We start from the raw sequence: 23,941 nt of genomic DNA, 5'->3' as shown, positions 1-23,941 counted from the left end.
AAGCCAAGCTCCAATCCAAGACAACTGAATTAATTTCATAAGCACTCAATGCTCCAGAAACAGAGGGACAAATTCTTTCTACTGATTCATTCATTCACTCAGTCATCAGAAAGGCAGAAAACCTGAAAGCTGTTCCATGGAGCTGGAGCCCTGTGGGGCAGCCGCCTTTGGAGTGTCAGTTCTTCCTACTCCAGCTCCTCCTAACACCGGGCACTGACTTCACCAGACACTGATAACATCGCCCACGTCTCCCCAGCCCGCCCTCAGTGGCTGTCCACTGCCAACAGAATAAAAGCTGTTGTTCTCAGAGCCAGAGGGCCCTTGGTTCACCTGAGTGCACGCTTTTTACACGACAGCTGGTGCCCAGCCCAGAGCAAGACCAGCACCTCCAGCTGTGCTGCAGCAGCTCGGCAAGACACCCCTTCCCTGCACTTTGAAGGCCATGCACTCTCCGGCCTACGCTTCCCTGGGGCAGGGACCGTGCCCATTACATCTGCTGTGCCCAAGAGGAGACTCCACACTCCACAGGTGGTCAAACACGCTGAGTGAAGTTACGTGAATAATCACGATCACTTGAGCGCCTGCTCAAAACATCCCAGATTCAGTCTTAGCCCTTAGAGGCCATTCTCCACCTGCAGCCCAAGTGACCTCCTCTCAACATAAGTTAGATCAGGGCACCCCACGCCCGTACCCCTCCAATGGCCATCACCATACTTAGAATAAAGCTAAGCCCTTACAGTAGGTCACTAGTCCCCAAGTGGCCTGCCGCACTGCCCCTCCTCGCTGCACTCAGGCCTCCTTATACCTACTCCACATTCGATGCATACTCTTGCCACAGAGCCTTTGCACTGCTGTGACTGATGACTAGAGCACTCTTCGCAGATTTTTCCACAGCTCAGCAGCTTACTTCTTGGCCGACATCATCTGCATGTCGCAGACCACGTCACAAACATCATCTCTCCCTTAGTGCTTCATTTCCTTGTGAGACTCTCACCACCTACAAGTCCTTCATTTACTCACTAGACCTGTGCTAGCCAATGGAGCAGCTAAGAGCCACACGTGACCACTGAACACCTGAAATGGAGCTCGTCTACACTGAGGTGTACCGTAAGTATAAAACATACACCAGACTTCAAATCCTTAGTACAAAAAAGGGAATGTAAACTATCTCTTTAAATACTCTTTATATTGATTGTATGAAAATAATCTTTTGACTACCTTGGGCTAAATTAATCACTAAAGTTCATGTCATCTATGATAAGTCGGGTCCCTCCCCTCCCCCACGTGATCTTGCAGCAGGAACAGGAGGCGGAACCCCAGAAGCCAGAAATGGAGATATCCAAAGACTACAGGTGCTGCGAGACATACGTGAGGTCGCGAGACTACAGATGTCACAAGATAATCGGTATGCCTATAAAACATTGGTGCCTCTGATCCGCCATGTGACTCAGCTGGCCGATCAGGACTATGTGCAACTCTCCAGATGCCTGGCCCATTGATCCCTTCCCCCTCAGCCAGCTGACTCCCCAGAGGGTGCCAGGTTGGGTCCAAATAAAGCAGTGGTCTCTGATAACCCGGTTGGTGTTTTTACCTCCCTCCTAAACTCCCTAACTCTATTTTCATTCTTTCAATCTAGTTCCTTTTCTTTTTTTAATATGGGCACCAGAAAAATTTAATTTGTGCTTTATGTTGCATTTCTATGGGACAGCATTACACTCCAATATAAGCTCCCAACTATCCTAAAGTGGGGAGACACTTAATTCGTCCTGCTCCTCAATAGCTCTCCAAGGTGTGAACAGAACTCCATACACAAACACACTCAGAGAAGACTTGACAACTGGAAGATGCTCCCCTCGCTGTGACTCATCCATCTCGCTAAGTCCAGGTCGAGTCTCCATCCTTCCAGAAGTCTCCTAGGACTGCCCAACCTTGTACTTATTCCCAAGCACCTGGTTCAGGAGCCAGAACATTTACACACTCAACAAGACCATTAATTCGGCTACCATTAACCGAGCATCTACCCTACTGGGCGTTGTTAATGTATCATCTCCTCATTTAGTTGTCACAGTAATACAGGAGAAGGGAAGAAAGGCAGGCTCATTAGATTCATGTTTTAGAAGAACAATCTGTGGCCTAGAGAAGTGAAGTAACACGTGCACGGTCACAGATGAGCAAGTAGCAGACCCAGATGCAAAGCCACCTGTACCAGCTGCAGCCCTGGCACCTGGCCACCACCCAAGGCCCAGGCTGGCAGATGGCGTCACACCCACAGAGATGACAGGCTTGCAAAGTAGCCTGTTTGCTTGTTTCTTTCACCTGGGATCCTTGCCAGCATTTTAAATTTTAGGGATTTAAACCATCCAGGCTCCCATTTTCATTCAACACTTGAATACCTGCTACATGCCAAGTGGAAGGTGCATAATCCAAGAACAATACAGAAATGGCACCAGCGCTCATGGGTGATTCAGACAATAAGCCAGTAAGGAACAAAAATATCAAAGGAACCAAAGTGTGGTCAGTGCCATAGAGAGAAAAAGGGGGGAAGAGGCAAAGGAAACACCAGGGTAGTGGTGCTAGTTTCAACAGGATGACTGAGGATGCCCTCATTGAGGGGGTGACAGCTGAGCAAAAATTCCAAGAAGGGACAGAGCAGGAAGCATGGAAATCTGGGGAAAGAAGACCTCCACAATATGGAGTGGCAAGTTCAGACACCCTGAATGGCACCTCCTATCAGAAAGCAAACATTTTCTCTCCAGACACAGGGCACAGAAGAAACTGACAACTGCCCTGTGATGGTATAGAACTGTTACAGGAAAGTGACTCCCAGCCAGTACCCACAGTTCCCAGCCTTCCCTGTACCCAGACATATACATCAAAGCAGCCAAGAAATAGGTGTACCTCCTCCACCCTCTTGCCCCTTCCCTGGCTGAACAGAGATGAGCATGAGGCCCCAAAGAGTGAAGGCACCATGGAAACCCAATAGTGGTCTGCTTACATGAGCAAAAGATAAACTTCTCTGGTACCTTTAGTGCTATGCCACTTCTTTGGTTTGATATAGAATGTCCCCTGAAGAACTCATGTATTAATGTTCAGGGTTGATATAATTAAGTCATGAGGGTCATAAATCTCATCAGTGTGTCAATCCACTTTAATAGATTTACTGGGTGGTAACTTAGTGGGTAGAATGTGGCTAGAGAAGGTCGGTCACTGGGGTAAGGCAACAGGGACTCTTGCTTTTTCTTTGAGTCCCCTTGGTCTGTTCCCTGGCTTTTGGCCTCCAACATGTGAAAGCAGAGACTTACTCTCTCCCTCTCTGCTTCCTGGCACCAGGCCTTGAGCTCTGCAAATTTGGCCTCACATGGACTGAACCCGGAAATCTCAAAAAAACTGCGAGCAAATAAATCTTTTTTCCTCTAAATCATGTGATCAGTCATTTGGGATTATAGCAATGAGAATGTTGACCAAGACAGCCACCAATGTGTGGAGACAAATTTAGCACAAAGGCCCCTCCACACCCTGTGGATTCCCTGACTCTGAGGTTGAAAATTTACTGCCATTTACCTCTCATCTTCCTAGTTTGGGAGTACTCCAGGCTTGCCCGACCTCTGTAGGTATTGAGTTTGTGGCCTACTATAATTTAACTAACTCTGCCTAAAACCAGACCACACCTCTGAGATTTGCCTTTCTCTAAACTGTAAACTATACTCTAAACTCCAACCCTTTCCCCATCAAGGATTCAGAATTGCCACATATTCTTTCCACCTGATATGTGGAACTTTTAACAATTAATTCAACCATAGTGTTAACAGCTCAAAGTGCCTATCTGTACTCCAACAAAGGAGGCATAAGTCTTCAATCTTTTGAATGGACAGAACTATTCTAGGGAAAATGCCATCTGTTCTTACCTTTCATATCATGTAAGTACAGGCAAAGTTGCCCCAATGAACAAGAAAGGCTTAACTAAGGACATTTCATGTGACAACCAAGTATATTATGGTTGTCTTAGATTGAATCCCAGAACAGATAACAGACATTAATGGGATGACCGGAAAAATCTAGACAGAGTCTGCACATGAGTTAATAAGTGTGTGAACATAACTTCACTTGTTTTCATCATTTTATTATGGTAGTAGAAGATCATCATATTTGAGGAAATTGGGTAGAAATTACAGGAGAACTCTACTATTTTTATATTTGCAAACACTTCAAAATGAACAGTTAAAAATAATTAAAAAAAAAAAAACAGGTGTGGTGCATGCTTGTAATCCCAGACTTGAGAGGCAGAGACAGGAGGATCACAGGTTTGCTGCCAGCCTCAGCTACTTAGTGAGGACCTCCACAACTTAATGAAACCCTATTTCAAAATTAAGGATAAAAAAATAGGGCTAGGGGTATAGCTCAGAGGTAAAATGTCCCTGGGTTCAATCCCCAGTAGCTCAAAATAAATACACACACACACATCCCTGTGTGTGTGTGTGTGTGTGTGTGTGTGTGTGTGTGTATACTTCACATATATTTAAGTGAGGGCAGGCAGGCTCCTGAGTAGGTCATCCTACATGGGTGCCCAGCTAGGCCTACAACTGCCCTTCTACTTGATCAAGCAGAAATGGCTCATTTGAAAACATTAGCTTTAGGAAAAGGAAGAAAGGAAATCAAGCCCCACTTTTAAAAGCTTCATCTCAGCAACTTTTTTCACTTTTGAGCTTGTCTCCATCACCTTGAATTGTTTTAAGTTTCCCTGAGGGACTTTACGTCCGCTCAGAGGGAGCTCGCCAGGCCATTTACCTGAGCCCCAAGCAGAATCCCCACCGTGACAACTCAGACTCAGTTAATAAGACCTGAAAACAAGGTTCAGCATGTGCATCTAGGTGAGATGACACAGGCCACTGGGGCTCAGGAGAGCAGGCATCCCATGGTGGGCGCCAAAACCTGCAGTCTAAAAAAAAACTCTCCTTCCAAACCTGATTAATCCTCTTGGATCTTAAGCACATCATCCCATGTCACCCCAGGTTAGAGGAAACAGAAGTGACATGCACTCTTCAGTACCCTTATTTCAGTGCTTTCTCACATTTTAAAAATTCAGATTTTGCTATGAGCAGTGTAATTCCAGCAACTCAGGAGTCTGAGGCAGAAGAATTGCAAGTTCAAGGCTAACCCAAGCAACTTAGGGAGATCCTATCTTAAAATAAAAAAATCAAAAGGGCCAAGAAGGTAGAGTAAGATAAGCTCAGTGGTAGTATACTACTGAATCCAGATTCAATCTCCAGTACTATGAAAAAAATTACATTAAAAATCACATTTTACCAAATTATCTGGGTAATAAATCTACTACACCAGTATTTTTCAAGAAGCAGATCATAAAATCAATTTTGTGAGTAACAACCAAATTTTTCTAAAAAAAATAAATCAAGGAGTAGAAAGTAGAAATGATCAGTGTGCACTGAGCTCATAAATGTCTTGCTATAGACTTTGTTTGAAGCGCACGGTTCTTTATACTTATCACCCACCTTCCAAGACACTTCACTTCAAATAATATGACAAATACTTTTTTACTAAATCAGGAAGGAAACTGCCTTAAATGAATCCTTTACTTTTAACAACTGTTATTAGAAAATCTGAGATGTATTCCCAAAGGGGATACTACGACAAAATGAAGTCAATTCTTTTTCCTATAAACCAGGCATTTTTTTCCCCTCAAAAGTATTCTGGGGATTTTTTCCCCTCAAAAGTATTGCTTGTAATCCCAGCATTTGGGAGGCTGAGACAGGAGGATCACGGTTCAAGGACAGCATCAGCTACTTAGTGGGGCCCTTTGGAACTCATAAGACTCTGTTTCAAAATAAAGAATAAAAAATAGGGCTGGTGGTGTAGCTCAGAGGTAGAATGTCCCTGGGTTCCATCCCCAGTTCTACAAAAAAAAAAAAAAAAAAAAAAAGAGAGAAGTATTCTCCCCAAGATGTTCACTAATTACACAGAAGGGGGGAAATAATTCCAGTGCAGAAACCCAGAAGACATCACCTGAACCAAGTAACCAAAGCTGCCATCACCAGTAATACCACACTGACACTCTGACCTCACTGCCTCCTAAACCACAGAAACACACAAGGACATTTCTATGGCATTTTTGCCAAAACTGCAGAACCTCAATTTAATCATGGTAAAATACCAGAGAACACAAACTGAGGACCACTATAAAAATTAAATGACTGTCATCTTCAAAACTTAAGGTCATATAAAACAAAGAAAGATTGAAAAACTGCCACAGAAGAGACTAAGGACACAAGCCAACTACTGAGATGTGACTCCTGGACGTTGGCAGAAAGCCTGCAAAGAGCAGGGGGAGTGTACTTAGCAGTGCGGTGCCACTATTAATTTCTTGGTTTGAACCTTGTACACAAGAGACATTACTACTGGGAGAAGTTAGGTGAAGACTAAACTGGGTGAACTCTGTACTATATTTGCAACTAAAGTCTAAAATAACTTCAAAATGAAAAGTTTAAACATACTCTTTCTGAAGAAAGGGACAAAAGAGAGCATTCCATCCCATAAACTATGTATCACTTAAGCACAAGTACAGTGCTGTACCTCCAATTCTCTAGCTTTAAGAGGTAATCAGGCCCCGGGGGTTCTTTACCTGTAATACGCAGGGAGAGAGCAGAGCAGCCACTCTGGGGCCAGGCTTGTCCTTCACGCTCCGCCACTTCTGCCTTCTTCCTAACACCCAATGGGAGGACGTCACGACTCCCTTTCCTCCTCCCAGGCAGCAGTATGAGCACTCCACAGATGCTGAGGCCTGTGCTCCTAGTTCCTTACACATCCACAGAAGCTCAAGTTGTTCTCAGGGTAGGAGGGGCAATCACTAATACATTGCCTGCTTCCCAAGTGCCCAACCCCATTCCAAGCCCTGAGGAACAGCCGTGAACAAGACCCACACAGCTGCCAGCTCTGTGGAGCTCACAGAAGAGGAACAGGTGAACAAAAATTACACAGGTGGTGCACACAGAGATAAATTCAGAAAAAAAGGTGCTGCAGGCCCCACCTGACTGGCATGAGGCAGGCTTCTAAGGGGTGGGTCACTGGAGTTGGGACCTGGTCCCCCCTTGGAACTAGAGCTACTGATATTCACCCCTGTGGGACCGTTGGTAAGAATCAAGCTAGATACTGACAGCATGGGATTTTGAATTCCTAGGAAGGGAACCAGTGGCCAGAAACAATAACTAGTGACCAAATTTTCTTAGTAAGACCATTGTACTGAAGGTCCTAACTTTCTCAATGCTCTCTGGTCTACGTATGCCCCTGAAATTTACTCAGTGACTATGACTAGCTCGCTGGTCATGGGAAAAAGCTATTGGTGCTTCATGGCAGCCAGAGATGGAGAGGGCAAGGAGACACAGAGCGCAGCCCGGGCGGTGAAGGCGAAGGCGGGCTCAGCCCACGCCCGCTGCCCCTGTGCTGACACGGGAGCTGGGCTAAATCCAAGCATGCCTGGCCGACTGCCCAGGAAGGACTGCTCCCTGACTGTCTTTCCACAACCGGAGTTTGATAGAAAACAGCCAAAGACAGCCCGTAAGGGGTGAGGTGTCCTCACACAGTCCACCTCCCTCCACCTCCGGGCCGAAGGCCTAAATAAAGTGAACGTTTTCTTTCACAAAACAGGCTCCAGGAAAATTGCATCCCAACTCTAGAACCACAAAAAACAGTAATATGCTATTACACCATTTTAGATAAACAATCATGAAATAAGGGAGAGTAAAATAAATCAATTTCAGATCAAAGTGCAACTGGGTATTTCTTTTTCTTTTCTCTTTTCCTTTTTTCATAGTAGTGGGATTGAACCCATAGCCATTCTACCTCAAACCTATACCTTCAGCCCAACCTTATTTTTATTTTTGAAACATGGTCTCACTGGGTTAATGAGAATCTCCTAGTTGCTGAGGCTGTCTTCGAACCTGTGATCCTCCTGGCTCAGCCTCCCAAGTACTGGGATTACAGGTGTGCACCAACATAACCAGTGCAACTGAGTATTTCTAAATAACCTTTCCCTGATAGAAAAATATACACATTTGATATCTCTCTCTCTCTCTCTCTCTGTTTCTGTCTCACATATACTTTCCATGTTTGCAACCAAGCAATAGAAGTTTAATCCTAGATTATGTTTAGTAAATACTCTTAAGCCACAAAAGTGTTTCTGAAATACAGTACTCACACCTTGAATAAGTGTTTATGCACACCAAGATATTTTTAAAAATTGTATACCAAAAAACAAGCATTAGCTATTTGCTTCACATTACTTGTAAAGCTTACCTAAAGAAAAGTTCCTATGCACCCAACATTGTGGGCATCAGCAAGGACCGCACCCACCTGCAAGTAGCCAAGCTCCCTCTCTGCCCAGCAAGGCTGCCCATCACCATCCAGCCTGCCCACTCCCCTCAGCCTTCTTTCTCAACCCCTACCTACCTACCTGCTTTATCTCTTTTTAAACAAAAACAAACAAAACGCCTGTCCTCTGCCAAGCCCGGTCTGCAACGTCCTGGTGAGAGATGGGATCCTGCCAGGCTGTGTGCCTTAGTAAGCAAGAGAGTTGGAGAAGATTTTCTTACAGGAGCCACTCCGAGCCACTCTGCCCGGGTGAACAGGAACCAGGCTCTCCTTCCTCTCCTTCTCCATTAATCTGAAGGATTGTCAACAGGCGCCACATCCTGTCTGCAGGGCTCACTCACACCTCCAGCTGCTGCCCTCAACCTACCAACCGAGCCAGTCCCCACAGCCCTTGGCCACTGATCCCCATCCCAGCCAGCTGGGCTGAGCTGGGTCTCGTGGCCTGACACCGAGGAGCTCCGTCCTTTCTGATGCTCACTCTTGCCTTCTCCACTCCTGCCCCTGAGGTGTGGGTGTAACAGTGATGGTAGGAAACGTAGCAGCTATGACGTACTTAAAGGTCATTAGGCACGGAGGGTGCTGGACGTGCCACATGAACTATTTCATCTAGTTTCTAGAGGGGTGGTTCTCAGATGTGGCTTCAGGGCCCTTTTACCCTCTTAATAATTACCAAGAAACCCAAAGAGCTTTGATTAACGTCAAACATATGTGCTGAAAATTACCTATTACAAACTAAAAGTAAAAAATGTTTGGGTGTGTGTGATACTGAGGACTGAACCCGGGGTGTTCTACCTCTGAGCTACATACATCCCAGCCCTTTTGATTTTATATTTTGAAACAGGGTCTCACTAAGTTACATACACTGCCCTTCAACCAGCAATCCTCCGGACTCAGCCTCCCAAGTACTGGAATAACAGGTGTGCCCACATGCCCCAGCTAAAACGAGAGACACTTTAAAATGCACAGTTCACATACCCATTACATCATCACACGGTGGGAAGATTCTGGAAAACTCCATCATATACTCATGATAGAATGAAAGTTAACAAAGAAATAATGCCTGAGTGTTACTGTCAAGACAGTTTTGACATTATGAGTCCCCTAGAAAAGTCTCAGTGACTCAAAGCTGTCCCTGGACCACACGTGGAGAGTCACCGTTTTACACACACACACACACAAAAAAAAAAAAAAAAAAAAACCTGAAAAAATTAGCTGCCCAGGTCACAGCCAGCCTATTGAAGAACTCCAGCGTCGACGCAGCTGCACATACTGGTGCTCCCCTCTCTTTTTCTCTATCATGGACTTCCTTGGAGACAACGCTCACTTCTACCACAGTGGTTATCAGCTCCCAGTGGCCTCCACATGTGTACTCGCTCCTCTGATTTATCGCCCCTACTACTGCTCAGATCCCCCACATCTCAACCAACTCGAGTGACCACCACGCACCTCCCCTCTAGCTCTGCGCCCAGCACCCCCACTTCTGGGAAAAGTCATTTTTCCACTTAAGAAGATCTTGAACCACTCAGAGGCATCCTGACTGCTCCACCTACCTCTCTGTTCTGCTGAGTGGTATTTACAATGTCTCTGGTTAAAAAAAATAAAAATAAATATAAAACGGTACAATTGTGTGCCTACAGAGAGGAAGGAAAGAACAGGTGCCAAGTTATGAGTAACTATCTCTGAAAAACTCATGGGATTCTACACTTTGTGGAGAACACATCTTTCTGAGTGTGTTATCTTCACACTCAGAAAAGATAGTGACCTTTCTTCAAAAGTACAGAGACTCCAGGCGTGGTGGCGCACACTTGTAATCCCCGCGCTTGGGAGGCTGAGACAGGAGCATCACACAGGTTCGAAGCCAGCCTCAAATACTTAGTGAGGCTCTCAGCAACTCAGTGAGACCCTGTTTCTAAATAAAGTAAAAAATAGGTCTGAGAGTAGAGCCCAGTAATAAATAGGTCTGGGAGTATAGCCCAGAGGTAAAAAGCTCCTGGGTTCCACCCCCAGTACCCCCCCCCCAAAAAAAGGACAGTGACAGTGCATGTTTTGTCCTTTGACTCCACCCTTTCCCATCACTCCGGCCTCACTCAGCATCAGTACTGGCCAATTTCAGCTCCTTGAAGGTCATCCTGCGCTGGTCCTCTGCACTCAGACATCCTGAGCCAGGATTCAGAAAGTCAGAGGGATAATCAGGCACAAAAAGTACTTTGCCCAACACTTAGCAAAGAGTAAATAAGTAAGTATTCACTCTTTCTGCAGCTGGTAGTATTATTTCCCAACACTGCTATTTCAGAAGCAAACTTCTGAAAACATTAGCAAATGGCAGCCTGGCCTTTTTAAAGCCATCCGTAGCCCCCAATACTTACAGAACGCTTTCTTTGGGGCCAGGCACCATCACAAATGTTCTACATTACATGGCCATCTCAGCCCATGAGGAGGGTCCTGCGAAGACCACCACGTACTGATGAAGGACTGAGGCACACAGCGGCGAAGCGGCCGGCAGGCAGCCAGGAGTGGGATTCAGCATGCCCTGTTGGGTCCTACTGACCAGGAGAGTTTCCACAGTGAACATATTCTACACCTAGTTCATAGGTGGCCACAGAGCATGTGAAGTGCCCAGTGCAGCTGAGTAACTAGAATTTAGATTTTATTTAAAGTTCATGTGAGCAATAGCTTACCATATTGGCCAACACAGGACTTTAGAGAGTCAAACCCAAGCTCTGAGTCTAAAAGAAAAGCCTGCACAACACTCTGCCTGCCTCTCAACTAATTCTCACTCAGAGCTTCAATTGATCTAAAATTCCTAAGATACTAACCTTGGTCCTACTTCCCCCATCCCCAGGCCTTCCTTCATCTAAGACTTCTGGCTAATGGAAGGACTTTAAGAAGTTCAAATAAGATAAGGCAAGCTCTGACTTCAAAAGCTGGCTCCACACTGTCCAAGCTGTGTGGCCCTGGCAGACTGTTTCAGGCTCTGAGTCCTTCTCCCTCATCCATAGTAATAGGCTGGCAAGGCCAGCTTGCAAAGAGCACCTGCCCCTGCCAAGCACTCAGAGTCACAGTACTCAGTAAACTACAGTCCATGGTAATGCTCTTCAGGGCTCAACCCAAACTCCACTCCTCCAGTCCCTAGAGGGTCATCTCAAGCACAAGACCATTCTGTGGTTATCGCCTGGGCATTCCAGGACACTAAGCCAAAGGTTTGTCATCTGTGAGCCTCCAGGCAAACAGTGTCCACCAAGGGCTGAGAGGGGAACTGAGCCATCTCCGCCCAGCATTACTCTGTGAGAGGCTACAGGTACCAAGGCCAAGAGACAGGACGGGGCTGGTACATGGCAGCACCCCATCTTCTATACAAGAAGTGTATGCCATCTTCACAGACCTAAGACACAAACCAGAAACCATTTTCCCTTGGATACCTCCTTAAGCTTGGTGCAGTGGTACATGCCTGTAACCACAGTACTGGCAAGGCTGAGACAAGAGGATGTGAAGTTCCAGGCCAGCCTCAGCAACTCTTCACAGCCCTGTCTCAAAATAAACAGTGGGGCATGGTAGCACATGCTTGTAATCCCAGCATTTGGGAGGCTGAGACAGGAGGATCTTATAGGTTCGAAGCCAGCCTCAGCTACTTAGTTAGGCCTTTGCAACTCAGTGAGACTCTGTTTCAAAATAAAGAATAAAAAGTAGGGCAGGGAGTGTCACTTGGAAGTAGAATGCCCCTGGGTTCCATCCCCAGTACCTCCCCCCAAAAATAAACAAATAAAAAGAGTTGCATCCCAGTACTTGGGAGACTAAGACAGGAGGGTCATAGGTTCAAGGCCAGCCTCTGAGACAGTGAGACCTTAAGCAACTTAGCAAGATCTTCTTTCAAAGTAAAAAGTAAAATAAAATAGGTCTGGGTATTGGAGGTAAAATACACAGGGGTTCAATTCCCAGTACCAAAAAAAAATTTAAATTTAAAAATAAATAAAGGGGACGGGCATGGTGCTGCACACTTGTAATCCCCCCACTTGGGAGGCAGAGACAGGAGGATTGCGCGGGTTCGAGGCCAGCCTCACTGGCTTAAGAGACCCTGTTTCCAAAACTTCAAAAATATATTAAAAAAATAGGTGTCTGGGAGTATAGCCCGGAGATAGAAGGGTTTCCAGGAACCCCAGTACCACCTAAATAAATAAATAAATAAATAAATAAATAAATAGCTGTGTAACAGTATGGGGAAAGGGCTTCAAAATGTATTCCTGTACCAGTATTGGGAAATGGTTTCAAAATGTATCAATAATTTACCAGTATTGGGAATGGCCTAGGAAGATTTGAGAAATCTCTGATTATTATATTTCAAAAATTGGTGAAAGGACTTGGTTTCTGCCCAAAAAAAAAAAGCAGGAAACCATTCCAATGTAAATTAACTTAGCTAAAGGTAATTAGCATATAGGAGAGGGGAACTAGGACTTCCCCATCCTCATTCTAAAGACAGGTTTACATAATAATTGGGTAATCTAGCTAGGATGGGAGACACCTTGGTGGGGGAAGAACCTTACAGTGTTTTTTTACTACGTCAAAATTACTTGAACAAGATGGAGGATGTTGTGTATAAAAAATTCCGGTCCACATGGAGGATGTTGTGTATAAAAAATTCCGGTCCACATGTTGTATCTTTGGTGAATTCGCTCGAATCACGCCCCCCCCACCCCGTGCATTTCTGAATGGCATGGGGCTTTAACTGTCTTCTGTATTTCTATCTTTTTAATAAACTTCTTTAAATCTTCAGCAAGAGTCGGGCTAATGTGTATTTACCCTTAGCTCAGAACAAGAACCTGCGGCTTTTCTGTTTTCTGTTTTTCTGTTTTTTGGGTTTTGTTGTGGTTTGAGGGAATTTGTGTCCGGGACCCTAACAGGGGTTCCCAGGGACAGTTTCCCCAAAACCATAACATTCCCAAACCGTAACAAATAATATCGGTATTCGAAAGCTAGAAGCTTCAGGGAAAGGGCTGCAAGAGTTCCAGGTGTCAAGGGGGATTAGCAAGAGATAGCAAGAGAATAGAGGAAGTCCAGGGTCTTTTACATTTCCTTTTTTATTTCTTTTTTTTTTTTTTTTTTTTTTTTTTGCAGGTCTGGGGATGGAACCCAGGGGCATTCAACCTCCAAGCTACACCCTACACCCCCTGCCCTATTTCCCAGGGGCATTCAACCTCTGAGCTACACCCTCTGCCCTATTTTTATTCTTTATTTTGAAACCTGGTCTCACTGAGTTGCAGAGGGCCTCACTAAGTAACTGAGGGTATCCTTGAGCCACAATCCTCTGGTCTCAGACTCCTGAATGCTGGGATTACAAGCTGTACCACCACTCCAGGCTTCTTTTACATTTCTAAGAGAAGCAAACTTCCCCAAAGATGGAGGAGGACAGGTCAGGAGGAAGCCCAGGATCTTCAACATTTTAAAGATAAATGAACTTCCCAAGGATGTGGGAGGATGCCGTGAGCCTCCAAGAGATCCCAGACTCCAATAATCAACCAACAAATTTTGGGGTGCAACGAAAGACTTGGGGTGTGATCCAGAGACAGGGCAGGTCTACAGGAAGGAATCCCTACATCAAAAGACCTGCACTGGAGAAAGGGCAGAACTAGTCTGGTCAAAAGACTGGGTACAAAATGTCCTGGGTCCAGAAGAACCTCGGGTGACTTCTTTCCAAGTCACCCCCCCATACTACCTCTGGTGTAGGGCTTTATTAAATCTGTTCCTTCTTTCTGCCTTTGTAATGGTGCTGTTATAGTTTGTCATCCACATGGGGATCTCTATCTTTGGAGCCAATGGCGGTTCCAGCCGACAGTGGTCTTAGTACCACTGAACCCCAAAAGATGGGATTCCAGAAATACAAAGTGGAAGCCAAATCTCCACTCACATGGGTCCTCCAAAATTGAAAAAAAAAAGTTGACACCAAAATGCTAAGGAAGAAAGATCTCATTTTTTTTCTGCACCCAAATATGGTCACAGTACAAGAATCTGACCCCTTCAAGGAAGTTTCAATTATAACACCATAGGACAATTAGATCTATTTTGTAAAAAGTGTACCAGTATTGGGAATAGCCTAGGAAGATTTGAAAAAGCTCTGATTATTAATAAATATATTTCAAAAATTGGGTGAGGGGCAGATATGTGAAAGGACTTGGTTTCTGCCAAGAAGCAGGCAACTATTCCAATGTAAATTAACCTAGCTAAAGGTAATTAGCAAGTTGATGGGAAAGGGGAACTAGGACTTCCTCATCCTCATTCTAAAGACAGGTTTTTTACTTGGATAATCTAGCTAGGATGGGAGGAGGGGATCAACCTTCGTGAAAGGAGACACCTCAGCAGGAAAAGTAAGGGCAGGAACTTTACAGGGACTTTTACTGTGTCAGAATTACATGAAACAAGGATAAAAAGTCTGTTCCGTGTTTTGTACTTTGGTGATTTCATTAGAAGCACCCCCTCATGTTACCCTTGGGTAACGGTAACTATCTTCTGTACTTCTATCTTTTTAATAAACTTTAAATCTTCAGCAAGAGTCCGGGCTATTGCATATTTATCCTTAGCTCAGGACAAGAACCTGGGGTTTTTGTGTTTTTTTGGGGGGGAAATATTCCCAAGGGTCTAACAAAGGTCCCTGGGGACAGTTCCACCAGACAGTAACAGTCACAGTCCAAACCACATCATCTTCCTAAACCATAACAAAAAGGAGGGCAGATGGACAGAGGTAGCTTATCTTCAGCTGTTTTTTATTTTTTTTAACTCTGGGACCACCCAGATTTATATAAGGATTGCAGAGTTGAGACAGTGAGGCAGCCTTGGCTAAAACAAATTCTAAAGCTCAATTAGAACCAAAAAAATAAGATGCCAAACTGGTCTATCAGGCACTCTCACTAGAATACACACTGGAACAATTAGTGCAGGCTGCTAACTCTGTCTACTATAACAGTGACTTAAAAAGGGAAAAACAGGGCCGGGCGTGGTGGCGCACACTTGTAATCCACGCGCTTGGGAGGTGGAGACAGGAGGATCGTGCTGGTTCAAAGCCAGCCCCGCTGGCTTAAGAGACCCTGTTTCAAAAAAAAAAAAAATTTTTTTTAAAATAGGTTTGGGGGTGTAGGCCGGAGGCTTCCAAGAACCCCAGTACCACCAAAAAAAAAAAAAAAAAAAAGGGAAAAACAGGAGGAAAATTGCTATGAGGAAATCCTGGTGACCATGTGTCTAAATGTCAATTGCACAGGAGGCTAGGTACAGATGCATGCTGATCCTACAAAAACCAAGGCTCTAGTCTGCTTCAGGTGTGGAAAGCCAGGGCATTTCACCCAAAAGGCTACAAATGCCCTCCAACACCCTGACCATGGTGCAAGGGGGACCACTGGATGTCTGAGTGCCCCCAGGTCTGAAGGGACCTGGGGTTTCCAGATCAAGGTTCCCAGCAATGGGGCCCACAGCTGCCTCTTCAGGCTCCCACCAAAGCCTTGGATAACTCTAACCAAGGGCTCACAAGCTGTCTGGTTCCTCATGAATATGGCGCCAGGTTTTCTGCTCTACCATATTCTCCTGGTTCAAGATCCTTCATAAAGTAACAGTTTGGGGCATTTTGCGCCAGCCCTTAGAACATTTATTTTTACTCAAAAACTAACTTGCCTCTGGGGTGACCTCCAATTCTCCCATTCTTAGATATACTAGAAATTACCACTCCTCTATTAAAAAGGAGATATAATGTCAGGAAACCAAACTCTCTCCCTTGGTTTGATTTAAAAGTATACCATGTTTTACCATACTTTAGAAACCATAGACCAAATATAAGTATGAATAGAATGGCCTCCAGAGGTCTTAAAAGAGGTAGGCTTACTAGAAACCTACTGTCTTTAACTTATAAAACCATGTGTCTAAATGCCAATTGCACAGGAGGCTAGGTACAGACTTACGTCTTTTAAATGGATTTCTAAATTGTTAGTATAAGAACAACATTGTGAATGATATTGTTTTGATTTAGCTTGTATGTAGGAATAAGAGACAGATGTAGAGAGTGTGTGGGTATAAAGTTATTGGTTAAAGAAGAATACAAAGAAAGGAAAGTTTGTAAGAATAAGAAAGCATTTTGTATAGAGTAAGTTTTACCCTAAAACTGCCCCAAATGGGAAAAGAAAGGACCAGGATAAAATCAAATGGTTGAAGCAAGTCGTAAAGCATTTGTGGGATATTTGTTTGCATATGTGATAGATAGTTTTATAAGTTAAAGACAGTAGGTTTCTAGTAAGCCTACCTTTTAAGACCTCTGGAGGCCATTCTATTCATACTTATATTTGGTCTATGGTTTCTAAAGTATAGGGTTATGTTTGTCTTCAACAGAGTTAGAGCCATCAAGTTCCAAGATAAAAGTCCAGATGAAACTTAACATTTACTGAGACCCCTTGGACGGCCATAAAGACTCAAGAAACTCACCCATCTGACTCCCTCAAACTGCTTGCATGCACTCTAAAGCCAAAGCCGGGGCCCTGCTCCATCCCTTCTCAGCATGGAAGATGTTAATGACAGAGATTTCTGTGTCCCTATTCCCTTGTTATGGGTGTATGCATGTGGTAAAAGTAAGGGGGGATTGATGAGGACTGAGCTTTTATTAATTGTTAATAAGAGCTGCAAAAATAAAATCAAAAACCTTTGTTTACTTTTGGCCTAACAGGTGTCCGGGGAATATACCAGTATTGGGAAAGGACTTCAAAATGTATTAATGTACTAGAACTGGGAAATGGTTTCAGAATGTATCAATAAAGTCAGTATTAGAAGGCCAGAAGCTTCAGGGAAAGGGCTGCCGGAGTTCCAGGTGCCAAGGGGGATTAGCAAGAGAATAGAGGAAGCCCAGGATCTTTTGCATTCTAAGAGAAGCAAATATCCCAAGGATGTGGGAGGATGCCATGAGCCTCCAGGAGATCCCAGACTCCTAATCAACCAACAAATTTTGGGGTATAACAAAAGACTTGGGGTGTGTGCCAGAGACAGGGCAGGTCTACAGGAAGGAATCTCCACATCAAGAGACCTGTCCAGAGAAAGGGCTGGATCTAGTCTGGTCAAAAGACTGGCTATAAAATGCCCTAGGTCCAGAAAAACCTTGGGTGACTTCTTTTCAAGTCACCCGCCCCCTATACTACCTCTGGTACACGGCTTTATTAACTCTGTCCTATCTTTCCATCTTTGTAGTAATAAAATTGTTTAAAGCTTCCAGCAAGAGTTCGGGGTAGTGTTTTCTATACATAGCTCAGAACTGTAAGAGTTTCAGGAGCTCCACAGAACCCCCAAAACAGTTTCCCCACCTTTACAGGCTGGGCCTGGGGGCAAAGCTCAGAGGTGTGGCATCCTTGGGTTCAATTGAGAGAAAGAGAGAGAAGTGGGGGACAAAGGAGGGGTAGGAAGAGGGAGAAAAAAAACTTGAGAGACAGGATACTAAATTCTACCTGAGAGGCCAATCAGGAAGAGAAATGAAGATGAGGTAGAAAAGAGATAGATGGAATGGCCTTGGCTTATAAAAGAAAGCATATTACAAAGCCCAGCCCCAAAAGCAACAGACTGCTGGCACTTATTAATATCTTTTGCAAAACAGTTTAAATATTGGTTTTTTAATGAAGTTACAATCATTAAGCAGCATATATAATACTATGACAGATCACCCTTTTTTTTTTTTTAATTTTGTTCCTCTGCCAGGATGGAGCACAGGGCCTAGAGCATGCTAGGCAAGCACTCGACCACTGACTACATCTTTATGGAGACCTCGTCAGATGCCAGGCCCACAGGAAGGGCTTCATCTTCATGCATTCTTTTATTTACACCCCACACTATGTTCTTCACACTCTCAACTGCAACTCATGAGTCCATCCTGAAACCAATTTAGCGATCTAGAAATAGCATTTGTTAATGAAACAACTGAAAATAGCAGAAAAGAAAACATGCTTAAATTACATATATAAAATATGTATAGACCCAGGCGTGGTGGCGCACGCTTGTAATCCTAGCGCTTAGGAGGCTGAGACGGAAGGATAGCACAGGTTCGAAGCCAGCCTCAGCTACTTAGTGAGGTTCTCAGCAACTCAGTGTTTTAGAAACAACCTGTTTCCAAATAAAATAGAAAATAGGTCTGGGAGTGTAGCCCAGAGGTAGAAAGCCTCTGGGTTCCATCACCAGCACCACAAAAATAAATAAATAAATAAATAAATAAATAAATAAAATAAAATCCATATAAACATCTCTTAAATCCCTTTTCCTCTCTAAAAGCTACAATTTAAAATGTATTTCTCGAGGCCGGGCGTGGTGGCGCAGGCTTGTAATCCCCGCGCTTGGGAGGCAGAGACAGGAGGATCGCGCAGGTTCGAAGCCAGCCGTGCGCGCTGGCTTAGGAGACCCTGTTTCCAAATGAAAATGTAAAAATAGGTCTGGGAGTGTAGCCCGGAGGTAGAAGGGCTTCCAGGAACCCCAGTACCACCAAAAAATTTAAAAAATAAAATAAAAATAAAATGTATTTCTCAATGAATCAATCAGCTTACAACAACTGACTTCCAAGGTATATATAATTATTGTCTCCATTTTCCAAATCCAAAAATTGAGGCTTAAAACAATTAAGTTTCTTGCTCAAATTTACCCAGTACATAAATGATAGTCAAAATTTTAATTCAGGCACTCCACACTGAGACTGACCCTCTTAACAATGGCACCAACCGAGGAGGATGCAGGATGCTGAAGGAGCATGCAATGTTTCCATGAGAAAAACAAGGAAGTGAGACGGACAGAACGTGGACAAATTAGTTACCCAATTATTGTCTCTTCAGAGGAAGAAAAGTTAAACCTGTAAAACTGTAAAAAAGCCAATTTAAAAAAGATTAGAAATATCAACAATCTAGTCAAAAAAGAAAAAGTTGCACAATTATATATAAATGGTCAAACTTGCCCACAAAAATGATGACCACAGGTAAGTTTCTTCTAATGATTTACTCATTTGAAAAAGCATAATTGTGATTTATATGCTATGGTCTGAATGTTTGTGCACCCCTAAAATTCAAATGTTGAGACCAACCCCAGGAGATGGCATTAGCAAGCATGGCCTTTGGAGGGCGAGGTCAGGAAGGCAGGGCCCCCTGAGTGAGATCAGCATCCCATGTGAGGGCCGAAGGCACTCAGTTTGTCTTGCCACCATGTGGGACACAGCAAGAAGGTGCCCTCACCAGACGCGCCATCCACCAGCACCTCACTGTGGGACCTGCAGGCCTCCAGAATCATGAGGAAAGAAGGCCTGCGTCGGGCCCCTGCTTTACGGTACTCTGTTACAGACACCCAGAAGGACTAAGTCACCATGTTTCCCAATTTGTAAAGCAGCATAACAATACCAAGTCTCCACCTGCTCAAAGTGTTGCAAAGATTAAATTAGATTTGCTCCTGGTGCTTCTGCCAGAGATCCAGGCACAAAGCCAACTCCACTGAAGGTGGCTGCAATTGCGCCTATGCGGGATAATCACTCTTGCATATAGAATAACTACTTCTGCCACAAAAGCAGAAGGCTGTAAAACCAAGCAAACTCATCAAATCTGGGCCACAGTCAAGTGCTCCTGTTCCACACAAGGAGGAAAGATGGCTAGATCAGACACTCAGTCAAACTCAGAACCGCATTCTGCCCCACTCCATGAGCCCGGCTGCCAGGCGCCTCCCTCAGCTCAGGCCTCTTCTGTCTGGCTGGCTACTTCCCTTTGGCCTAGGTTCCTCTACTTTAAAAATTAACATTAAAGAAATTATTAACCGCTTCCATCAATCCTCCCCACAATCAACTGAAGCTTCTTTCTCCAGGACTAATGTTTTTTTTTTTTTTTTTTTTTTTTTAGGTAACTTGTAAAAGTTACATAAAGAAGTCTTTAATTATTAATTCTAAAACTAAGCATGACCAATGTGAAAATTCAAACAGTAAAGAGAAAATTCCATCTTGGCTCAAAAGATTTGCAAGGTCCTTCTCTTTAGCTTTAAAAGCACCAGCGCTGGGCATCTTATGAATTGTTCAATATATTTGAACAATGGGGAGGGAGTTAATGAGGACTGAACTCAGGCATTCAACCTCTGAGAGAAGTCCCTAGCCCTATTTTATTTATTTTGAAACAGTGTCTCGCTAAGTTCCTGAGGGTCTCACCATAGAGATAACATTTTACACACACACACACACACACACACACACACACACACACACACACACCTCTAGCTTCCAGCTGTCTGCTGAATACCTCAGTGGAGAAGTAGGTCCCTTCCTCACACTTTAACAAACAAGATAGACACCCACACCCCGGTCTCTGCGCTGGGGACTGAGAGCACACTTAATACCTGGCACCTCCTGGCAACTCTACTACCTACCCCAGGGTGCACCAACACACTGTGCCCACCCCAGATCTTGCCCACCTGTGAGCATCAACCTCAGTTAGTGACTCGACCCTCCCGCCCCTCCTTCACATCCTGTGTGAACTGTCCTAGTGTATTTATCCCACCCTCCCATTTGCACCCCCTACTGCTGCTTTCCTGGCCCTGGCCCCAATCCTGAAGCCACGAGAGTTGTCTGCTGAGCACAAACCATGGCAGTCAACCTCCTTACGCACCTGGCTCAGCGCTGGCTCCCCCTGCCCTCTGCAGACCTGGGCTTGTGGCCTACACTGGCTAGGCACTGAACTCCCAGCACCCTCCCAGAAGGCCCAGGTTCAGGAGAGTCCTGTTAGCACATGACCCCTCCCTTGCCTCCGGGCCAGAGAGCACCCAACACATCCCAGACCTCAGTCCCCCAGAATTCCAGGAGCAGCAGTGCCCAGTGCCCACAGGGTAAATGCTCTCAGCAGCTATCCAAAACACTTTCCTAGGATCCATTCCTATATACCAAAGAAAAAGGGGTTCTGTTTGTTTGCTTGTTTTTTGTTTTGTTTTTGCTATTCTGGGGGTTGAACTCAGGTGCATTCTACCACTGAGCCATACCCCCAGCCCTTTTTACTTTTCCTTTTGAAACGAGGTCTCACTAAGTTACTGCATACTGGCCACAAACCTGTGCTCTTCCTGTCTCCGCCTCCCTAGAACTGGGACTACAGACAGTGTGCCACTGAGCCTGGAGAAAAAGTTTTGTTTTCGGTTTTGTTTTTGTTTTTTTCGTGGTACTGGGGATGAAACCCAGTAGCATTCTACCCTGAGCTTCACTCCCAGCCCTATTTTATCCTCTTTTTTTTGAAAACAGGGTCTCACTAAGGGGCAGAGAACCTCATTAAGTTGCTGAGGCTAGCCAAGAACATGCAATCCTCCTGTTTCAGCCTCCCAAGTACTGGGATTACAAGTGTGCGCCACCATACCTGGAGAAAAAGAATTTCTGATACATGTAAATCACTAATAAAGAAATCTTTTTGCTGGGTATGGTGGCATACACCTGTTACCTAGGTACTTGGGAGGCTGAGACAGGAGGATCGAAGGCTCAAAGCTGGCCTCAGCAACTAGTGACACCCTCATCAACTTAGCAAGACTGTTTCAAAATAAAAAATAAAAAGGGATAGAATCTTAACGCTGGGCGTGGTGGCATATGCTTGTAATCCCCCGGCTTGGGAGGCAGAGACAGGAGGATGGCACTGGTTTGGGGCCAGCCTTGCTGGCTTAAGAGACCCTGTTTCCTCATTTAAAAAAAGTTAAAAATAGGTCTGGGAGTGTAGCCCTTGGGAGTGTAGCCCTGAGGTAGAAGGGCTTCCAGGAACCCCAGTACCACCAAAAAAAAAGGGGGGGGGGGTAGAATCTTGTATGCCTGGGTATAGAAAGAAATATAAGCATTCTCTTAGAGCCTAAATAAAGTCAAGACTCCTTCCCTATATAGAAGAAATCCACAAATCACAAAAACAAGAAACAAAAGTAGCCTGTAATTCTCCTGTCTCCACCTCCCAAGTACTGGGACTGCCAGTGTGCACCGACACGCCAGCAACAGTTTCAATGATTCCAAATCAGAATGACTTTCTATCTGCTGACTGAAAACCAGTTTCAGATGAGCTCAATATGGTTCTGGAAATCCTTTGGTTATTTGGTCTTCTTATGCTCTGCTGAGTTGTCAGAACCACCAATCCTAAACTGACAGTATGATACAGGAAAAAACCATATGGTAGGTGAAACGCGCTGAGAAGGCAGGGACAATAGATGCCTCTGTGTGAGCTGTGCCCATACAATTTGGAAGACATCCCATTTAGGTCTACTTAGTTCTTGAAAGTTAAAACAATTTAAAAAGTAACTTTTCCAAAGCATCCGTCCACAATGATTATAAAGAGATCATTGCAAAGGAAGCGCAGGTTTTTATTTCAGCGAATGAAGAGCAGAATCTTTCTGAAAATTATTACTTTGTAGAAACATATAACAAGATTGAATTCCAATTTGTTTACAACTCCTCTCTTAACATCGGCATTATTTCAAACACGTGTCAAGTGTCCTTGACTTTTTTCCTAGGAGTCAAAACTTCTGTCAAAGTTTCCCCATGTCCCCTGTAACCTTAAAAACTGCTGCGCTAGTCCTGATTAGAGTCCACATGCAAGGACTCATCATCTCTAAGAAGTTAAGAAATACACGGTCATAGTTACAGAGCTTCTGAGTCTGCACAAATGAGGGTTGTGTCTGACAGCTCCGCGGTGTTCCCAGCACCACTTCTAAATTACCCCCAAGTATTTTACAGCCCCTTGGAAGTGATACCCCTGACCTCTTTAAAGAGGGAACAAGCAAACTGCTCAACTTCTGGCCGTGGAGGCAGTTTATAGGAAACCTGCCCCTAGCCAGGTAAACTCCTTACCCCCAGGGTCCCGGGGCGGCAGGGCAGGAAGCCCTCCAGGCCCCAGTGGCACAGCCCGGGCCGGGCGGGTCGGGGGCGTGCCCCCGAAGCTTGAAGTCAGGCGGGCTTCCGAGCCCGGCTGGAGACCAGCTTCCCTGGGGCGGGGGTCCGCCGAGAGTGGGGAACGAACCGCCCAACTCACCTGCGATTCATGGGCCGGACTCTCACGGCCACCTTGACGGATGCCATGGCTCATCCCGGCCCGCGGGCGCGCGATCCCACCAGGCCAAGGCCGCCGGCGACTCCGGACGCTCTGCCCGCGCCCCCGCCCCCTTCCCTCTCGCCCCCGCCCCTCGGATCCGCGGGACCGGGAGTCGCGCGGCGGCCCCACCTGCCGCGCCACTGCGCATGCCCAGCGCGGCCCGGCCCGCGTGATCCGAGCTCCGGGTTTGGCGGCGGGGCGGGGCTGGGAAGCCAGGGCGCCGCCTCCCGAGTGGCCCGCAGCTAGCGCAGCTCTGCGGGCAAGGCCGGAGGTCATGGGCATCACCCCCGGCCCAGAGACCGCGGGAAAACTGAGACGGTCCTCATCCCCTAAGAACTGAAGAGGAAGGGATCACGGCCATATAAGGCTGGAGCAAGAACCGCAATCCTGGGGAGGATTACCAAAGCAGAGAGTTTTCATCTGTTAACAAATCCTGGCTTTATCCAGCCACGCAAGAATTAGCAGCTCGTCTATTTTACAGAAGAAGCAACTGAGACTCGGAG

General features: G+C 45.2%; 1 protein-coding gene across 5 annotated transcripts in view; it reads right to left on the bottom strand.

The window, feature by feature from the left end:
• The window catches only part of KIF16B (kinesin family member 16B), a gene marked incomplete at both ends in the record, with an annotated part of 310,078 nt that extends 286,653 nt beyond the window's left edge, over nucleotides 1-23,425 (bottom strand). For all 5 annotated transcript variants that reach the window (XM_080716112.1, XM_080716113.1, XM_080716114.1 and 2 more), the window contains one exon: nucleotides 23,379-23,425. In XM_080716112.1, the coding sequence (XP_080572238.1) occupies nucleotides 23,379-23,425 (47 nt within the window). The remainder of the gene's footprint in view (nucleotides 1-23,378) is intronic.
• Nucleotides 23,426-23,941: the final 516 nt, after the last annotated feature.

This window comes from Muscardinus avellanarius (genome assembly GCF_963383645.1).
Source record: "Muscardinus avellanarius genome assembly, chromosome: 19".
Taxonomy (NCBI): domain Eukaryota; kingdom Metazoa; phylum Chordata; class Mammalia; order Rodentia; family Gliridae; genus Muscardinus; species Muscardinus avellanarius.
This window is presented reverse-complemented; position numbering and strand designations above follow the sequence as displayed.